At 38.7% G+C, this 19,367-nt stretch overlaps 1 protein-coding gene and 1 long non-coding RNA gene across 6 annotated transcripts in view; one reads left to right on the forward strand and one right to left on the reverse strand.

Annotated features, from left to right (window-relative positions):
- The window catches only part of BIRC6 (baculoviral IAP repeat containing 6), a 178,099-nt gene extending 176,661 nt beyond the window's left edge, over positions 1-1,438 (forward strand). For both annotated transcript variants that reach the window (XM_035564936.2, XM_050709359.1), the window contains exon 74: positions 757-1,438. In XM_035564936.2, the coding sequence (XP_035420829.1) occupies positions 757-936 (180 nt within the window). In that variant the 3' untranslated portion in view covers positions 937-1,438. The remainder of the gene's footprint in view (positions 1-756) is intronic.
- LOC118257241 (uncharacterized) overlaps positions 1-19,367 on the reverse strand; it is a 35,531-nt gene that overhangs the window by 5,527 nt on the left and 10,637 nt on the right. For 3 of the 4 annotated variants that reach the window (XR_004781501.2, XR_004781497.2, XR_004781498.2), the window contains exons 3-6: positions 4,647-4,783; positions 3,215-3,304; positions 1,791-1,854; positions 385-474 (exon numbers count right to left, since the gene is read on the reverse strand). This is a non-coding gene — a long non-coding RNA (uncharacterized LOC118257241). The remainder of the gene's footprint in view (positions 1-384; positions 475-1,790; positions 1,855-3,214; positions 3,305-4,646; positions 4,784-19,367) is intronic. The other variant, XR_004781504.2, reaches the window with a different exon arrangement.

Here is a 19,367-nt window from a genome sequence, read left to right on the forward strand (position 1 = left end):
TTTTGTTTTAAGAATTAGCTTGCTTTTTGTTTATGATAAAATTGTACAGCTAACCTTCGCTACAAGTAGAGCTTAATTCCTGGCCAGAAAACAAACTTTTGGGATAGATAAGCACAGTTACTAAACCATGATCCATTACTTTATGCATTATCCTTTATGTTTTATCCTGTGTTCTAAAAAGTTTTATCAATATAGTTACAGCTATTTAAATGTTTTCCTCCTTCCTAGCCAAGTATTATCATTTGCATATTTTGTGTCTTCCACGTGGACAACAGACCTATATACAAACTTTTTTTTGTGTAATTAAAATTGTAATTTTGATTTTTTCTCCTTCCCTTGAGGAATAAGAAAAATTGTTAAGATTTCTTTTTGCTATTGCTATACCTTGTGTCCTTTGAAGGTGGCCGGTCTTCAACATGGAGTTACTGTGAGTTACTGGAGTTACTCTGATCACAGAGCATAGATGTAACTCAACTGCAAGAGAAATAGCATAACATTTATACTGATAAACTTATTTGCTACAGTTCTGTTTGCTGCCTTGGATTTGTCTCCAATAGCACCTGCTGGCTACTGTCAGTATAAAGAAAGTATTGATCCATAAAGGCAGAGAACTATGAGAAAAGATTATCCAAGCAGTGAAACAATACATTAAAACCCTTTCTACTTGCTCCTTTTGTTGCCTTCTATTCTCTAACATTGTGAAAAGCAATGTTTTAACTTTGCTCTTCAGCACTGATTTCTTTTTTGTATATTCAGCGTCACACAGCTCAGTTGCGGGAAGAACTTCTAAAACTTCCCTGTCCTGAAGGACTGGATCCAGATACTGATGATTCCACAGAAAAATGCAGTGCCACAACAAGTTCAGAAGAGACGATGTTGCACGAACAGGTTAAACCCAGCAGCAGTAAAGATATCCCCCCTGATTTCAAGTTATGAGTTGCATTGACATGGACTTTCTAGACACAAAGGCTTTGAAGCACAAGCCAAATATGTCAATATTTGTATGTAAGAAGCTAATTATGTAATAGGCAATGAAATTGAAACTATACTATGCCCTTAAGGATATACAGTTTAATTCAAGATGATCTTTTATTTACCTGTACAAGAGTGTAAACTTTTTTGTGCTTTTATTTTTCAATTGTGAGAACCACTGATTGGTATGTTTAAAAAGTTATGTATACAAGAAATGGATAAATCACTGATATATAAGGGAAACTACCTTAGGAAAGAATGTTTACTGAATGTTTATTATTTTTTTTTACTTGTAGAGTGAGGGCGGTTGTAACAAAGAATATATATTGGTCATTCTTACAGCTACTATTTAAAGTCAGAAAATTTTCACTGAATTTGATAGATTTTACGTTTGGCCATATATTCATGCTCATATTTGATTCTAAAGAAAACCTCCTGTATACTTCAATAAAAGTTAAATGGACATGATCCCTCTTTTATGATTTACTGGTACATTTTTTAAATAAACTGCCATAAAATACGTTATAGCTGAAGACTTGCACTTGTATGACTGAATTCATTACAGTCAACGTATTTAATTTTATGCTTACTAATTCTAAAATGCAGATGAAATAAATGCACATGGTTTTACCTCATGCCAAAATCTGGACTTCTGAATTCATCTTTTGTTTAGCTAATTTATGCAAACTAACAGTATTCTAAATTTCCTAAGGGCTATTCTGGAACAAAGTCTTTTCTGTTGAAATGTCTGATTTTTACATAATGACTGTACTTTAAGTACTGACAGGGGCTAATGACATGCCATGCAGCAATCTTACCGTGCTGTAGTTCCTACTGTACAGGCTTATTTCCAATTTTATACTTGCAGCCACAGGTCCCTACCTAAAAAGAGTGAGGGATTTGGTTGATTCAATTATCGAGTCTCGCTTTTAACATAACATGCATTACTATCACTGTTCTTAATTTTTAAGTAGTCCTTGAAGGACTAAAAAGTTCATACTGGTATTACCTCAGACTAATGATCTGTTATATTATTAATACTATAAATCAGGCAAAAAAAATCTTTTTTTGTTTTCTATTTGTTCTTTGTTTATAAGTATCACGCTGGAATTTTTTCACTTTTTGTTTTACAATGTATTATTTCTAATCATTAAAAGTGGCACCAAATGAGGTCGTGTTCTTATGCTGGTGGTTAAAAGATGTGGATAGTTCTGACCAAAGTACAATTTTTCTGTTTTGTTCATATATTGTGTTATTCCAAGGCCTAACCTGATATCACATACCTTTCAAAACAGCAACTTACGCATTTCTTTGTTACTTCAGGGACTCCTTAGAAAGCAAAACAAGCAGTTTTGTGCTGTTGTTACGTGAGTACGTTTATAAAACAGAGTTTATGCCACGTAGTCAACATGTTAGACCTTTATCAGTGTTAAAACAACGCTGCAGATCTCTAGATTGATTTTTATTTACCTACTACTATACAAAGGGACTGTGGTATTCTTGTAAAGGCTCCAGAAGCAAAATTACCCACTAACTTGCAACTATATTTAAGTTGGTAGATTCCATTAAAGCTCTTCATTTAGTACTTAAACTGTCTGCCTGCAGTATACTCTTTTTATAAAATCCTGGCACTTGTACCAAAAAGAAACATCCAGTATAAGATCCCCCTTATACTTAAAGATGTTTTTTAATCATTGAAAAACCCACTAGAATAAAAAATACCTAGCTTGCATTGATCAGACATTAATAGGGCAGATAACATGCTTGTATCATTTTCTCTAGGCTGTATTTATGGGACCATAGCAATGTTAATGTGCAGTCACTGCTGTTTACATCTGCCTAATTAAACAGCTGCATGGGAAATTAAACTCTAATTCGTATCCACATACCAACTTTTTTTGCTCCAGCCTTAGTGCTGTAGAGCAATATGGTACCAAATTAATTCACTGATTCAATCCTTAATAACTTGCAAATATGTGAGTAAACTGTAATCCTGACAACAAGATGCCAAATAGGTATTTTCAGATATATATATATATATATATATATATTTTTAGGTATAACACAGGGTAGCTACATCACTTTGCAGTAAAATCTTACTAAATTCTGAGGCATGTTGACAACAGACGTGGCTAGTCCTCATACCTCTCAAAACATCAATTCAGGCACTTCTGTGTTACTTCAGGGAATCCTTAAAAAGCAAAGCAAGCATTTTTTTTAACCATTTACCCTAATCATTTACCATCAAATTCAGTAGAATCCTGTATGGGTAGAGTTCAGTGCGATGGTTAGAAATTGCAACCTGTTTTTATGATGCTTTCTTCTAGAAAATCTGGAAGAAAAAAAAAGTTAAATACATTCAAAAGCACAAAAGGCAGCAAACTGCTAATCGGAGCTTTATGGAATTTTGCCCCTTGTTTGGTACTACCATAGGCCCGATTCACCACTGGCCCCCTTCCCATGCTGTGCGCTACCATGCACTGTTACCAGCAATGGGAACGCCTGTAGCCATCTTCCAAAGGAAGCGCACCCCGTGTCACAGCCCATAGCCCTTCCTGCAGTGTCACAGGCTGGCAGTAACACCAAGCTTCTCGCTGACTGACTTGATCTCCGCTATCTACCAAAGAGGGAACAGTGCAACAGCCACCAGTGAGATCCCGTGCACTGTGACAGCAAACCAGTCAGTACAGTCATCTCTAGACATAAAGCACTTCTATTTTGCAGCTGTAGACACAGTACAACTTGCATGCAGACCTGAATGCTACCTCTGCAAGATGTGCTTCCTTTGAATAGAAGGTGTGCTCTAAGTGTACGGATTAATGCTCCTCTAATGCTACCACACCCGTGGAAGAAGGAAAAAAAAAAAATCCAGAGACAATACCCAAGAAAACCCAACAAACGATAGATATGAGAATGCTGTGCACAACTTCACATTTCACTCCGATAATTACATTTTAGCTGTTTAGGAACTAAGAGAATAAGGTATGGGTGAATATAACCTGTCTGGGGCTATGTCAGCCTGTGTGGTGGTTGGTTTTCCTGTTGCTTTTTGTGATCTCAGCCTCTCACTTAAGTTCACGGTAGAGATTGTGCACCTGTCAAGGAGATGACTTTGCAGGAGGTAAAAATTGTTCCAGCACAGGTAAGGCACTGGACTACTGATAGCTGGTAGAGAGCTTAAATGTGGGCCTGTAATCAGAACTGTAGTTGAATAATGATGTATTAAACAGCAGTAAAGCTTCAATTCTTTACTTGGAAAAAATAAGGAAGCTCCCACACAATACAGTAAAGAAATATACCAAGCAGAGGTTAAATTGGCTAAAACCATCATAAATAATGTAGTATATCAAATATAGCACTCAGGTTCTGGCAGGAACCACAATGTTTGGAAAACATGGCTCCAAAACAGTATTTTGTCCCCTGCACTGTGCAATTTATACATAGGCTGCTTATTAGGGGAGCTTTTCTTCCCCAGCACTTCTGCTGTTACATAAACCATGTTCTATTTAACATCCTCAGGCAAATGACTTCATAGGCGAACCACCATATTATTAATTTACTTTGTTTACCTGTAAGTATCTGAACAAAAATCCAGCTGACCTACATTTAAGCCAGGACTACACTATGTTGCGCCATTCCCTCTAAAGAAAAATTATTTAGGCTTAGGTTTTTACCTGGAGTTGCTCTGGCTTGTCTTTCATTTTCTCCTCCACGCTGCCTGTGTATTAGTGGGTTTTAGAAGTGTTCTTTTCTTCTGTCCCCAGAAGCCAGTCACCATCATGTGGACTCACCTCCCTGGACTGTCAACTCCCTATAGATAGAAATTAGAAGGATTTTTCAATGGAAAGGAGACTAAGATTTACATTTTTCTTAACCTAAGGAACAAGTATAAGGCACATAAGCCATTTCAGGTATATGCACTCAATTTATTACTTTTATCACATATATGCATGTATATACTACTTATACCTACATTATGTTAGGCAGTTATTTGTGATTGAAAAACATTTTTCTGAGCATTTTCCCTCTTTTCCCATAAATGCTCTCAACATAAGGAGAAAGGCTCAGGCATTTCTATTGAAACAGGAGCTTTCTAAAGTACATTAAGCTGAATGTTGTAAAAGTAATTTCCATATTTACTAAAACAAATCATAGGTAAAAACATTTCATTCTCCGGAGATTTTGTTGGTGCCACTGTTTTATTCTCTGGAACACAGGTGTAGAAAATATAATATCTACCCACTGAATTACTACAGTAAAGCTCCAAAATAATCTCACCACTGCCTCTGTTTCTAATAAAGGTTCAAAGAAAACAAGTTCCAATATACAATGCTCTATCTCGATTAAGAGGGTTCTGCATGTTGTGACCTGTCATCTTTACAGGCAATAACCTCTAATCTTCTATGCTTTTTGCCTCAGAAGCAACTTTTTGGCCTTTGAGAAGTGCTAACCTGGTCTACTCACCTCTCTAGCTATATTAATTCTACTCCTTTACATTAAAATTATGCATAAAATCTGTATCATTTAATATGATCTCATCCTCAAATGCCTAGAGAGATTATTAATGCTAGAGCTGGTAACATTTCTCTAACTCATACAGCAAAATCTTGTATTTAAGGTTGTCCAGGTAAAAATCTGGAAAGGAAAGAGATTTCTGCTTCTGATGATAACTGAATTAATCTCAGGAACCAGTGCAACAGAGCCCTAAGAAAAAAAATCTCTGGGGAGTAAGAAAAACACAAGTTTTTTGTCACCATCTAAGACATTCAGAAATGAGGTAACCACGGTGAGACTTGCACACAAGTTAAATCTTGACAGCAGTGCTCAAAACTATCCTGATACCAAATATATGCTTACAAAAACAAACAAGTAGGTTCATCTACTGAGGTTGCTAAAGCAATGAGTCAGACATGCCTTTATATCAGGAACAAAATTAAACCTCATCAGGAATGGCAGAACTGACGTTCCGAAAAACTTCAAAGCCGTTTGCGCTTCTTACTGTTTCTCAAAGCTCCTGCCATAGCTCCCTGTGTTACGGTATAAAAACCTGGGCATGCTTTCCAACACGTTCCCAGTGTTGTGCTCCATACTTCCACCTTAAGCACACTTGCTGCATTTTTTTTCCTATTTGCCCTGGACCTCCAGTCATCATTCTCTTCCTCTCCTCCAGCCCCAGCTCAGCAGCTACGCACCAAGCCTTCAGTGGTTCTTGAACTCTTTGCATAAAGCAAATGGGTATAAAAGCAACCAGATGCCACACCCCCAACAGCAAAGAGAGGAACACAGCTTTAAAAAAATTAAAAGTATCCCTCCCAATGACAAAATTAAAGAAAACTAAAATCTCATAATTAAAAAAAAAATCCCTTTGCCATCTTTATAGAATGCCTCTGATGCTTCATTAAACATTGTCTCATTTAGCAGAGCAAATGGGAAAAACGTGGTTTTTTTTTCCTTTTTTTCCCCCATTTTTTCCATTTTCTTTCAGATATTTAAACAAGTGTGTGATTCAGGGGAAAAAAAAAAAAAAAAAACACCACCAACAAAAATGTCTAACACCGTGCTCCCAGATAATGATTTAGAAGTCTCCAGAACTTCTGTTCTCTCACCTTGAGATTACAAGCTAGTTTTCAGATACCAAAAACCTTTGCGCTTAATATAAATTAACAATAACCATACCGATGGTAACTTCCCAGACAGCACACTTTCTGTCTGTCCAATTTCCTTTGTTAGAAACCACTGGTAATAACAACTGTTTCTAGTTACCATTTTAAGCAGGTTATGAGAGGGTAGCAATGAGCCCGACACCTCACAGCCGTACAGCAGTCTTAGCAGCACGACTCTTAGGCTGGAGTATGCAGTGTTAAAGACATGGCCTCATGAGGATTACCGGTACGGTTTGTTTAGGACATAATGAGGCCATCATCGTTACACACACACAGCCAGCCTAGCCAAGGCTAGGCCTTCTCACATTATGGAAGCCAGGGTGCCAGAGCCCTAGGCAGGCTCAATGGGAAGCATCCTCCAGGCTGCACGTCCCAGCCCACATCCTGGCTCCAGCTACAGTTCAAGCTGTCCTGAAAACCTCGCAGATGTTTGCTGGCAACGTACTGAGCAATGGTTCAAGAGGAGACAGAGGTGGCGTGGCAGATCAAAGAGTAACACCAACAGCAGGATTGCTGAAAAGGAAATGGTAGCTCTGCCAACTGGAGCCATCCTCTCTGCTCCCAGGTTGTCACTGCAAATCTCTGCTGGGTTTTCAGGCAGTTTCAGTGAAATTTGTTGCAAAATACAAAATACAAAATTCACAGGGGCTGGTCCCCAGATCACCAGAAGTCACAAGAGAAATCAGACAACCATCTGGCTGACTGAATTTTGCCATAGCACGTGGGATTCTGGGTAAGTCCCAGAGCATTGCAGAAAGCTCAGACCAGGAAAAAAAGAAGTTCTTCTGGATTCAATTCAACACATCTCCTTTCTGTCTCTTGGTCACTGAAGGCAACAGAGTGCGCAGCCAGGTCGCACAGACTCTGAAACACCTGCTGTCACGTGGCTCCCTGGGAGGCTTTAAACATTAGCAACATGATGGGTTTAATAGAGACCACCTGATTCACGTGGAGGAACAGGGAAGGCAAGGGGGGAAAATTAGATCCAAGTGATGATTTAGCTCAATACAGACTTCACTCTGGCTTAAAAAACAAATGAACAAAAATAAATAAATAAATAAAAGCTACACATACACACTCGGTCACAAACAATTGCTGTTGATGAAGCAAATGGAGACTGAAATAAAGGTACTTGAGAACAAAATACCTGTTTGTATCTGCACTGCCTACTGATGTGTTAAACCTCCTTCCACTCTTTTCTAGCTATTCCTCTAAGGAAATCATTCACGTTAGAAAACAAATAGCCAGATGAACAAATGACACACAGCAGGGAACTGAACGTCAATAACCACAATCAGAGGAGAACCCAAGCCATTTAAACAAAGAATAGGAGAACAGTACATGGTTCTTGATAAACAGCTATGTAATTCAGGAAAGATGGTTCTATTTGTAGAGCTCTCAGAAATCTACTCTGCTGGCAGAAATCAATGAAGGGCAGTGCTGAAATTCCAAGATTGGATATAGCGAACTGCAACAGCATCCTGTATTATTGAAGGTTCTAATGCAAGACATGGATTAATCATCTGAATAACAGGGATACTACGCTTCCCTGTAGTTTCATGCAGCTTCTGACAATGCTGTCTCCTGAAAATGGTAGTCTGACTTGTGTGTGTTTTTGTTACTTTAAATACACTTTTGCTTTTACTTGCAAATTTTCAGAATGCGACAGCAAGTGATTTTCCATTGCCAGGCGTGCCCTCAAAGACAGTTGCTCAGTCAGTGTCACAAAGGACAAACTATAACAGTAAATTCATCCAGTTCTCATTTTCCCCAGCTAGTTCATTTTCCACATTTCAACACGCTGACCTTCTATGCATCAAAGCTCCACTGAGGTGCCAGAACAGCACTCGGTGCCCTGGCATTCATCGCAGCCTGTGACTGTAAGCCCTACCCGTCACAATCTGGGGTCCCGCAGCAAAGCGTGAGCTGTTGTACGGAAATTGTTCTACATCCATTCCCAAATACTACATCCTGTGACTGATGAAGGGTTTCCGTGCAGAGTGAACTGCCAGCAGTGTTTGCCTCAACCTTTGCTTTCTTTTTATCAGACTGAACTCATGCCATAAGCCTTCTAGAGAAAACACCACGATTTACATTTTTCCTAAGCGTAAGTATTTCCATGGTTAAAAAGCTTTTGCCTTAAAAGTCTTTGGGTTTTCAGTCAGCATATGGAAAGAAAATGCTTTATTTTAATAGTTTAATTCAAGATCAAGAAAATGACTGGTGGCTGAAAAAGCAGGAGAGGCTTTTTCTCAACCTGACCATAAACCAGACAAAATGGTAAGTTCTAACTCTAGAAATCTTTAGGCCATAGCCCCCCATTTTCAAACACTCTGGCACTTCAACACACGAGTATTTAAGGGTATATTCAAAAGCATTTAAGCAAACTGGGCTTACCTATTTGTTTCCTTTAGCATAGTTCATTTTCACAATTAGCAATGTGGAAACTACTCTTTCTACAGTAGGAGAACCAACTAAAATCACTTTGAAATCAATCAACCCTGCACAAAAGACCAATTGCCAATCACACAATTCCTGCGTCACCATATATACAAACGTGCTCTCAAATGATAAGGTGCGAAACTCATCACTTTGCAAAGCTTACTAAAACAGACTGATTTTCTTCAAGCACGTGAATAAGAATACTACATAGCAATTAAGCACAGCAAGCTCCCTGCGCAGTTTCAAAGTATGTCCTCCACCGGGACAAAACACACTGCAGTAATTTTTCTTTTTGTGTGAACATTCATACAGCTACCAGATTTAGTGCAAACAAGAAATACTAACCCTTAAGAACTTTTAGTCTTCAGGCTAGAGTCCTTCATAGCAATGAAAAATCTTTCTGCTCCCAGGAGCTTATTTGCACAGATAAAATAGAAACCAATTCTCTTACCTAAAAATGCTCTTTTTCAGCACAATGCCAAGAAACTGACAGAATATACAATACTTCCAGAGGTTTTACTCAGCATCATTTTCTCATCCTAGCTTACACCTTTGTATTTAACTCGTTATTTATATAACATTAAGGAAGAAGACAGTTCTGTGTGAAGATAATAGAAACATTACAAGTGCCATTTCAAGGCACATCAGGAAAGACGATCTGCTCTTTGCTTTTTCGTTAGAACACAATTTTGCCATTCACATGGCCATCCTGTATACCAAGTCCTCTGCCCAAAGTCAATCGGATCACAGAATCACAGAAATGATGACCAGGAGGGATGGCCAGAGGTGACTGCCTGCTTTTCCCCAGACTGAGCATCTAGCTCCCTCAATGACTATTCACGGCATATGTGATCGAAGACCCCTACAATCCTCAATCCTGAAAATTTAGGCTCTGCTTCAAGCTTATTGTTTTCTCCCTTTTGTCTCTAGTCCCTGTTATGTAGCAATGTTACTATGGATACCCCACATTTATAGCTTACTTCAGTTACAAGATGGAATTTGAACATTTTAATTTACTCAAAACCCAAGCCATTTTACAATAGGTGAAGAAAATGGGGAGGAAAACTGAGTAAAGGTCATGTGTCGCTTTTAAAAGGCTAGCCATTTCCAGTTTCTCTCATAGTTGCAGTAAAACCATCAATCATAATAAACTCATTTTGTCTAAAAGCAGAGGTAATACATTTTTCCATGTAAATCACTTCATTGCCATGACAGAATGATGTCAGAGAGTCTAAATAGGTGATCTAATAAATTTTCCTTTTGGAACACTGTTTAGCACTAAAGGTTACAGCAGGGAGGGGCAGAAAGCAAGGGACATGACTGATGTCAGCTGTTGGTGGGAAAAATTTCATTTTAATTTTCATAAAATGGACCTAAATATGATATTGACATAGGAACACTCTTATAGACTGGGAAAATATATATATAACAACATTGGAGCAGTAAGAACCCAACACCTTTCTAGAATAAAATTATTTCTATATAAAACAATTGCAATAAAAATTAACTCTTAATTGTTTACTATCATTCAGCTGCTTAAGGACTATTTTTGAGCAATAATTCTGCAGTTCATGTTTACCATTTGTGCACATATATATTAGTTAAACATTATGTAGTTATAACTAAAATTAGTTCTGCATCTAGTTTGGCTATTGTACCTGTATTGGTACAGGAGAGAAACAGCATTCCCCCCCAGACTACAGCAACAGCAAACAACAAAAACAACCAAACTTGCATGAATTGCAGTTTATACTTTAACAGAACTGTGACTACTTAGTGAAATCCTACAGTAGCATGGGAGAACAAATACGTATGGCCTCATGGAGCTGGAAGGACTGTGACAAAACCTAAAAATCATAGCTGCTACTCCCTATTTCTTTGTATCAGATCTCTCCGAGTCAACCTTTGGAAGAAATTACTGATTTTGGTTTGATACAAACTATTTTTTTCTATTTGTTCTTTTTTTTTTTTTTTCACTTGAGTAACCAAACTGGGGAAAATAGAGGAAAAACTGTGTTTTATGTAGCCTTAATCCCTACTCTTTACTGCAGCAGTGGGTATACTCAATAATCACAGCCCCCCTGGGTAAAGAACAGCAATTCTTCTCTTTCCACATAGTCGATCTAATGAGAGGTGTACTACAGCCCACGCAGACTGGCTGCAATGAGAGACGCAAATCCCCTTTAAAACAGCTATTTCATATACAGATAAAATAGAAAGTTGGATAACCCCTCCGCATTTATCCAGCTCTTAAAACGTGTTTCACCGCCTCTAATGAGCACCGTGGCTGCAGGGCTGTAGCTCTATCTGCCTCCCAGTCAGCTCCTTTAAGGCCAGCTTTTTGCACAGAGGACATTCACATCTTCTCTTACAAATCAGACACCTCAGAGAAACAAATACCATCCTCCACCACACCTAATCTGGGCAAGAGTGAGCTAACACTTAAAAACATGCACGGGTTCGTTATTTGTTTTCACGTTTAAATTATACTTCAACACCTGACTCCAAAAGAGAAGCAATTTTATCAGGGCTGTTTATTACTGTTAAATGGTTAGGAAGGACTGATATTTAACACAAATGCCAAAATCATCCATTTCATCCTGAAGCACAGTGCACAGCAGTGAGGGCTGGCATGACTCGATCTAACAGATCACTGCTGTGGAAATGGCAATGGCACACTCTTCCTCGCTTCCGAGCTGCACTGTTACAGCTGAGCTGCCAGAGGAGCTCTGGTGCCCATCTCACCTCTGCCACCACTGACAGTGGGATCCCCAGCCTGACGAGACGCTGCCTGTACAAAGAGAAACCTGCCAGGAACCGGAGCCTGCCAAGGAAAAGCTCTCCTTGGCATCAGAGCAGCCTCCAAGGAAGGGGCAGGGGAGTGCAGGTGGAAGCAAGGCAGGTCTCACCACCCTCCCCCTCCTGCCCTTTTCAGAGGCCAAGAGTTGTTTGGCCAGCTCAGCTGCTCGTGCAAGTGCAGCATCAGCTCTTCTACCTTGCTAATTTTTAAATTCACTCTGTACCTGTCAGTTTCCTTCTCCGTAACATATATATATAGAGAGAGAGATAATTTTAATAGATCCTTTAAGGACTTTGATTCATTGTAACAAGACAGTTTCTCAGTGAATTCAACCTAATCCCTTCACCAGTGATATTTATTCATTTTTATTCAGTTTGGTTAGTTCACCGATTTTAAATTCCTCTAAACGTGCTCTGAAATTTATATTTTTGGTAAGATGTCCTTGCACCAGAAAAACCTTAGTACATAGTACAGGAAAAAACAACAACACATTCATCGGCAGTAAAGCATTCTCCTGAATACACACAGGAAACAAAGATAAACCTGCCTTTTTCCCTAAGTCTGCTCTCTGTCCAGGAACTCTTCTGCCTGTCACAGGACACGTCAAAAACAAAAACCACCTCAGAGAAAGTGAATCTTTTAAATCTTTTTTTCCCCTCTTTTCTGCACTTCTCCTTCATGAAGAGATTTATACCTTTCTTTGTATGTGGCTGTAAGCCCACTGATCATGACAGAAAAGCAAAATCAACTCCAATAATTCTGCTTTGTTCTGATAGAGATGACATGGTGCCTTTCCTTTTGAGGAACTCTGGTAGGTTTCATTGATTTGTCAATATTGATATGGGAGAAGGGAAAGGAAATATATTAATGCGCAATATCAAGTGTTTGGGATTATCTGTAGCTGCACATTGGTTCAAAGACATCTTGGAGGATGCCACCTTAAATGAGAACTCAGTCAGGATCTAGGTAGAATAACTCCCCAAAACATGGTCTTTATTGCTGACTCTCAAGAGGCGCAACACAGCATCAGATCTGAGAAACACTTGACTCAAACAAGTATGAATTCCTCTAATAAATTTAAAACTGTAACTCACTGCTCTCAAGTGCTGTTTCCCTGTATAACTCCTTTAATCGATTCACGGATTTTTTCCATTCGCTTATCTTACTTTCACCACAAAAAATATTATCAACTTTTCCAATGTTTGCATTATTTTTTCCCTTCTATATTCTCTTTGCTCATGCAAAGCTTGACTTTTTCCTTTAAAAAATGGTCTCTTCTGTTAATGTGAGGGCCCCCACTTCAGACTATTTATATAGTGTTTATTAATTACCTCATACTCAAATGCCTACTTCTCTTACTTTGTACAGCATTTTCTAGGTTAACAAAAGAACTTCACAGTTTTCATGAAATCTGTTCCATAGAAATTGTTTTTCAAGCTCTTCACCTTTCTGCCCCTCTTAACAAGAAAATATAAAATGGAATTCAGTAATTGAGAAACAAGGATTCTCCTGAATATGTTAATGTAATGTTTAAGTGATAATGACAAAAGTAACACAAATGAAAAGGGAAATGTACTCAGACATTTTCCATATCACATTCAATTTCAGAACAGACTGCAGCTGCCAACCTTGTATTTTTTTTGTACTTGAAGAAAACCAAGCATTCATACTTTTGTACTCCTCAATGTTGATAAAGGCAGTATATTTTTAAAATTCATACTGAGGCTCATTATCATCTAAAGCCATTGCTAAAAGCTGACAAATTAAACCTGCCAGCTATGGATATATTAAATTCTCCTTAATTCCCTCAACTTACTACATGCTGAAACCAATTACATTCTTTTTTAAACTCACAGTACTTTTGTGTGCCTATGTGTCTCACTTTAATCATTTTCTGTCAGATGCACTGCAGCAAGCCAAAGAATACCACTAACCAACTTGCAAAACTGTTGTATGCAGCATCTGCTGAAGTAAAATTTCTCTTTCCTCTGTTTCCACCACCTCAGCGACTGCACTGCAGAACTGCTCCAACCACTCACGGGTCACAGGTGACAACTTACTGAGACCTTATTGGAAATCTGCAAGGGCACCATCTGCCCTGTACATGTACTTGACCTATCAGGCTAAAATGATCTTTATTCCAAAGCAACTAAAGAGGTCTTCTGGAGAAAAAGACGTACATAGGGCTGTATGGGGGAGTGAGTAGGCTTCACTTGCTTGGAAAATTCTTATGCTCTGCAGTGAAACAAAGTAGACTTCAAAACAGAAAGACAGGTATATTGTCTTGGTCAGCCACTGATCCTCTCATCCAAATGTTAACCTCTACCAGCAATGCTGCCAAAACTTATCAGGCCGTTCTTACGGATACTTACATGGTATAAAATGGTACATGTAATAATTATTTTCCTTGACAGTAACAATAATGGATCAAACCTCTTAAATTTTCACCTGCTCCCCTTATTCACCACATCCTGAAGAAGACACTAGAGTTCTTAATATACACATATGTAAATTGGTAAATCCTGATCCCTCACACAACTACCAACATCCATTTCTGTTGTCTCTTTACCCTTTCCTCCACGAACTCACTCATGCTACCTTTCACAGAGCATTACAGACAAAAGAAAAGAAAATCCTTCCAGGCTTGTCTGCAGTGCCACTTCTCTGTACTCTCTCTCACCAATTTTCAGTATCCACCATGACAGCTTCTGCAACATACTGATTGTATATAGATGGAGGATTTTTAGCAATTTCCATTATTTACTTTGCATCCAGATCTTTTTATTAACAAAAAAGATAAAATCAGACAAGATGCAGCTGTTCACACAGCTGGTTTCTGAAAACAGTATTTTCTCTGCCATTTACTACATTAGCCCTCCATGGCATCTCCAAGTACGTCTTATAACCACTCTATATTCCCATCCGAAACACTGAAAGAGTTTCTGTCAGGCCGCGTAGTGCACTAATAGGCCTTAACAGCCTTAACAGCCCTGACCAGCGTCCACTGGGGCCTCCACACACACCTCTCCTTGGGCTCCGATGCTCTATTTATGGCCTGACCAGAGCCACCAGCCTCCCTTGTCACAGTGCTGGTCTCCAGCTCAGCCGTGGCCATGCCCAACCCACAGGCCTGGCTTGACGTTGGACCTGCCTCACCACCATGAGCTTGCAGGACAGTCTGGGTGAAGCTGACCACCAACTATGGTTCTGCCTTGCTGGCCTGCTCAGGTACAGTGGGCACGGGGCCCTGGCTGCTGGGGACCCTGCTCTACCCTGCCACCTGGGGGATCCCCTCAGCTCGCGGGCCATAAGGAGCAGCTGGTGCTTACTGTGCCCTGACCATCCTGGGGAAAGGACTGCTAGCCAATGCTTCTCCTCTGATTAAGATTTCTAGGCCCTATTTTAATACACTTCATTAAAAATAAGGAGCTAGCTTTCTGGGCAACGGGTAAGTGAAGTAGTTACTCTGTAGTACTGAATTTAGACTATTAGTTCTCGGTAAATAGGCAAACGTCTTATGCTGAGTTTGTACAGACCCTGCTGTGCCAGTCAGTGTGAGAGGCTAATCCTAATATGGGTAAGTAACAATTCAGCTTTGGAAATTCAGAAAGGAAGGGCCTCATCCTCTGCTTTTGTGAGCTAGAAAAGCATTATTGAAATGTTCCCTATTCAAAAGACTATCCACAAATAGGAAAAATTGCAAGCACTCTTATTACGTGAGCACTCTTTGTTTGTAAGCAAAGCCTGAGCCAGTGGCTCTGAACCGCACTGTCAACATCACAGAAAAAGCTGTCGCTGTTTTCTCACATTCAGTGAATGCAGATGAATCGCTTTTAAGAGAAGTCATTCTTGGTTTTGATTTCATGCTGTAGTTTACTCACAGCTTGAATATTATCCTATGTTGGACTTGCCAAGTTTCTCACATTTGAAACGTACCAGCTGCCAAAATTATACCTAAGACCAATGCCTCACACTATACAGCAATATTTATCAACAAGATGTCTCCTTCGTTTTTCATCTAGTCATTTGAAAAATAGGTCTGAGGTTCACTCACAAAAACTGTAAGAAAATTTAAAGTTAGGTACTCCACATGAGAAATCTGGAAGATTTTTACAAGGGCAGATACCCGACTACAGCAGCACTGAAGCATTTGGTGCAAAAAAAACAGGCTACTGCTACATTAGCACAAAAAGAAGTAAGCTTTACAATTAGCATTCTTAAAATTTCTTCTATATTTTACTTTATCTTCTTAAAAAAGATGAAGATGTGTTCATCTTCACACATTATAGAATCTGTAAATTCACTCATACCTAGGGAAATCATGAAGACTATCTGTAAAAGTACTGGGATATCATTATTTCTAGGAAGTTAACCTTTTCCTGTGTCTCAGACTACTCTTCCATCTTGAATTGTACTGAAACACATACATGAGGACACACGGTCTCACTTCTAGTTCCAGTGAATAGATAAGCATCATTAGAATGATAAAATTTGGGAACAGGGATAGTGGTTTTATTTGTTCATTCATTTATTAAAAGACAGCTAACATCTTCTAGTCATATTCAGCAAAAAATTTTTCTATTAATTCTGAACAGCTTTGAGATTCCCACAGTACATCCTTTACAGCAGCTACTTTTGGCCATGGCTGCTGCTTTTTTGCAGTATGAAGGACAAGGAGGAGAAAAGCTTGGCTGGCCTCAAGCCCTTGGTGGGCTCCTTTGGAAGAGAGAGGTTCTTACTGTCACCTACAGTCGCTCTTGCCATGAAAGCTGAATTTCACATTTCTCTTGGGTTAAAATGTGAAGCGACCTACAAACTGATCTAGGAGTCCTTCAAGACATACAAATGAATAAACTAGTAATAAAGTATTATTTATATTTACTATTATCTATGTTTCTACAGAAAAGCAACAAGACAATGTTCATCTATCAGCACAGCCCTGATGCCTGAAAGTTTTGTAAATAAACATTCAAAGGAAACTTAACACTGATTATTTCTGATTGGCTTTCATCCATTACTACTGCTGTAAATTATTGGTCAGCAGTTTTAGTTAAAGTGTGATTTGAAAATAACTTCAAAAAAGGAAATCCTGGCCTCAAACACTCACATGCAGACTGAAGTCCTACCCTCCCTTGTCAGTACTTTTTAAATTGTAACTTATAATTGAGACCTCTTATATAATGAGGAACAAGAATCCCTGAAAGTCACAACTGTTGTCCTGGGTCCAGACAAAGCATTTTAATGTGAAAAGGGAGCAGCCAGTGCTGTTGAACCTGGGAACCACCAGAAAAGTGCCATGTGGCAGCAGCAACTCCAGCAGCAACTTTCAATTTCACTGAAATATATGGTATTTAATGGCAACATTCAGCTGATCTTCACAATGCTAAGTGTGGAGGGAGAATTTTAAAGGCACTATTTCAATTTTTCTTCATATTTCTTTTTTTTTTTTTGCCATTTAAATTATAACTTTATACGCCTATCGATGATACTACAAATCTTACTCATAACCTCTCTTAAGCCCTACTAACAAAGAGGTTTCATTAAGATTATATATTGTATCCACGAGAAATAAACATCCAAACAATATCATCATCAACTTTGCAATCCAAGGATCTGGGCAGATCTGACTCAACAATGAAAACATAAAAAGAGTTTCATCTCTTGCCCTCACACTTTCTCTCTAGCAAGTACTTTTTTAGAAACTTCTTGTCAAGACTGTGCTAGTACCCGAAGCAAAGCAATACATCCTCCATCTTGGAAACTCCAGAACACGTTGACAATAGCTAGCAGTACAATGACAGGCACAGAAAATTTTCAAAAAGAAAACAGCCTTAAATGGAACAAGAACAGATTTACCTGAGGCAAACATTATTCATGACACACATGCAGCAAGCCAAGAGCTAACATGTTCCAACAGTGATGAAGACAACACAATTAAGGGGTAACCTCCAAAATTTGGAATTCCTGAGAGCATATTCCACCTCTTCATAGCTAAATCCTAGTAAGTCTTTTACTCAACACACTGCCAGAAGACAGAAAGAACTGTCTAACTAGAGAAATGCACCGAGAAATGTAAAGGTTTCTACAGAAATATCAGCATCGGAAGATAATGATATCAACTGACAGTTCAATGCTCCAATAGGTACCAGGGTCAAATGAGTCCGACAGCTTCCTTCTGCAGTGAGGTTATCCACTCATATAATTCCAAAGCACTCAACATAAAGAAACAGCAGAATATTCTCAGATTCAGGAAAGAAATAATTGCAAGTTTCAAATAAGTAAATACATAAAACAGAGAAATAGATTAAATTACCACAAAAGCTTAGTGCAAATTGCTAGTGAGGGATTGTAGTACCATGTAAAATTCCAAAAAGTTTTGTAAACATGAAATATAAGACTAAGAAGTTTGTTAGCCAAGAACAACTTTGAATAGTCTGAAATAAATCTGAATCAAAGTTCCATCTGTTCGATAAATTCCATTACGGGTAGAAAGACTTAGCTGACCTCATAGTGAGTTCAAATGAGTAATTCTAGGCACAAAGCAACAAGAACATACACAGCAACCTAACTTTTCATTCCATGATCCCAGGGCCAGCCAAGTCTCTGTACATCAATCCAATCTTCCTCATCCTTCCCCAGAAGACATAAGCATGAATTACAGTCACAAATTCTGTCTCAGAACTGAAATTGGGAGATTTTAAGCTATGCATTTTTATTGATAATTATACTGCTAATTGCGGTACAAGACAAAAGTAAACTCTGACAGTGACTTACATTGCCAACGATAACAGAATTTAGCCCAAAAGTAAGTACATGGATGCTATGGCACTGGAAAAACAGTAATAAAATTAAGTGCAAAAAGCCACATCACACAAACAGGAATTTTGTGTTTGAAATTTTGTGTGAAACAGAGACAAGAAAATATACTGGGAAAAGTAAACACTTTGCAAATTTGTGTTCTGTGAGAGGAAATGTTAAGGATCCTTGTGATAAAACTAAATCAGTAGTTTGGCAAGCACAAGAGTTAGTGAGGCCTGGATTCCTACTGATTTGTGTCTCAGCTGACTGCAAAACTGAACTGAAGCTTTTCCTGCTCCCAGGGTATTTAATGGTTCCCCAGGCCCTTTGTCCCCTTTCTCCCCTGCCCCAGGTTGAGTTCTCTGTTATATGATAATACAAAAGTTTTCATGCAGAACACAGCAACTGTGGGTGGCATATTTCTCTCCTCATCTATGCACATTTTCAGAAACCTAGAAAAAACTTAAATGATCTTAGAAACAAGCTATGCCTCTGTTTAAGTTTGGCTGAATGTGGCCAGTAGGTTCTGTATATATCAAACAGGGACAGTCAGCAAGACCAGACTGCACAGATCTATTTTCCCTAGGAAATCAGGCTAGCAAGAGCAGTACTATGGGGGCTGGATAGTTTCTTTCTGCTCCTTTACGTTAAGCGGTCTGTTTCTTTTCAATCATATTTAGGACTAAGATGTT

This window comes from Cygnus atratus, chromosome 3 (assembly GCF_013377495.2).
Source record: "Cygnus atratus isolate AKBS03 ecotype Queensland, Australia chromosome 3, CAtr_DNAZoo_HiC_assembly, whole genome shotgun sequence".
Taxonomy (NCBI): domain Eukaryota; kingdom Metazoa; phylum Chordata; class Aves; order Anseriformes; family Anatidae; genus Cygnus; species Cygnus atratus.